This window comes from Gekko japonicus, unplaced genomic scaffold (assembly GCF_001447785.1).
Source record: "Gekko japonicus isolate JY-2015 unplaced genomic scaffold, Gekko_japonicus_V1.1 scaffold405, whole genome shotgun sequence".
Classification (NCBI taxonomy): domain Eukaryota; kingdom Metazoa; phylum Chordata; class Lepidosauria; order Squamata; family Gekkonidae; genus Gekko; species Gekko japonicus.
The window spans coordinates 1,095,443-1,097,156 of record NW_015175982.1 but is presented as its reverse complement, the minus strand read 5'-3'; the positions used below and the strand labels follow the sequence as shown (position 1 = coordinate 1,097,156).

Here is a 1,714-nt window from a genome sequence, read left to right as displayed (position 1 = left end):
TGGATTTATACCCCGCCCTTCACTACCCAAAGGAATCTCAGAGTGGCTTACAAACTCCTTTCCCTTCCCCTCCCCACAACAGACACCCTGTGAGGTAGGTGGGGCTGAGAGAGCTCTGACAGAAACTGCTCTTTTTCAAGAACAGCTGTGCCAGAACTATGGCTTGCCCAAGGTCATCCAGCCAGGTGCAAGTGGAGGAGTGGGGATCAAACCCGGCTCTCCCAGATTAGAGTCCGCGCACTTAACCACTACACCAAACTGGCTCCCTGTAATTCTAGGGGATTCCCAAATCCCACCTGGATGCTGGCACCCCTAGCTCCACTGCTGAAACAGCAAGTTCTGGTTCTTCTGTGTGAGTTGGTGAATGCAGACCACTGGCATTGGCTTGCATCTGCTGAATCACCCTGCTTCATGTAGGATGCACAACAGCCAGGTGGAGGAGGGGAGGGGTGTTATTCTATCAAAACCGAGAGTGTTTGTCATTCCAGTCCCAGAACACCTCTGCTACTCCCAGGGGCCATCATTCCACTCTAGGGTCCCAGTTCTTTTAATGACTTAGCAATGCTTCTGGCCCAGCCCCAGCCCCCCCCCCTGGGAAATTGGAAAGTCTACGCCCTTTCTCTTTTTGTTATTTCATTCCACAACGCTTCCTCTACTCATCAACCAGGAAATGAGAGCCCACCATCATATCTTGCAACATGATCTGCCCACTTAACTTGGGACAGACTCAGGTTCCACCCTCACCCCCCCATCTTTATTGTCCATGCTTAATATGCATGGGAATTGGGGGGATGGGTGTCAATCAATCAGTTCAGCTATTCTTGCCTTGTAACACCCCAAAACACCGGAAGACTCTGAGGAGCCAAACGTTGAAACAGCCTGGTTTTTAGAGGCATCACTTATCCTAACTTGCAGCTGCCCGAGCACCTCTCTTCCCACACGTGGGCCTGGTTCAACAGCTGCAGGTGACACCTGACCTGTGTTATTCAGCAGCTGTTCTCCATGACCCTGACAGCCTCATTCCCTTAAACGCCCATCCGACTGCAACTGTTGCTTAGCCATGTCTGCCGTGCACCTGCAGCACCCTCTTTCCTCCTGTGGACTCTCACCCACCTGGATCTTGAGGAGGCTCCCTTCCAAAGGGTCGCAGGACAAATTGAAGGCCAAGGCAGGGGGGACGAGCGCTTTCTGGTGCAGAAAGGTCTCCTCGGAGGCGGCTCGGCAGGGGCCGGTGTCCCGAAGAGGGAAGCCCCACTGGGGCTCTAGAGTCCTCACGGTGGCCAAGTGAGGCCCCAGATCCTCTGGGGAGCCGTCTTGCTCCTCTTCGATCTCCCTGCTCACCGACACCCACTCGCCGTGGAAGAGGCCCAAGCTGTGCAGGCAGCCGCGGCTCACCCAGAGAGTCGCAGCCCGCGCGCCTTCGCCGGCGTCCCACGGCGCGGGGGGCCTCCGCTTCGCCCTCACCCACCGCTCGCCGAGGCGCGCCCAGCCGGACACCAGCGGCGGAGGGGGCGGCGGAGGCTCCTTCTTCTCCCCGCTGCCGCTCCGCAGTTCAGTCACGGCCAGGCGGGTGCCGGCGCCCAGCAAGCCCTGCAGCGTCGGCCGGGCCTCCAGCACCAGCAGCCCGGAGCCCGGCAGGCTTTCTCCGCGCCGCACCAGCACGGCAGACCCCGGGCCGGAGCCCGCCCGCGAAGTCGCACTCCGCCCGGCCACC

At 59.1% G+C, this 1,714-nt stretch overlaps 1 protein-coding gene across 1 annotated transcript in view; it reads right to left on the bottom strand.

Annotated features, from left to right (window-relative positions):
• Nucleotides 1-1,714, bottom strand: part of PEX6 (peroxisomal biogenesis factor 6) — a 27,114-nt gene that overhangs the window by 23,522 nt on the left and 1,878 nt on the right. The window contains exon 2 of the mRNA XM_015426245.1: nt 1,114-1,699. Within this exon, the coding sequence (XP_015281731.1) occupies nt 1,114-1,699 (586 nt within the window). The remainder of the gene's footprint in view (nt 1-1,113; nt 1,700-1,714) is intronic.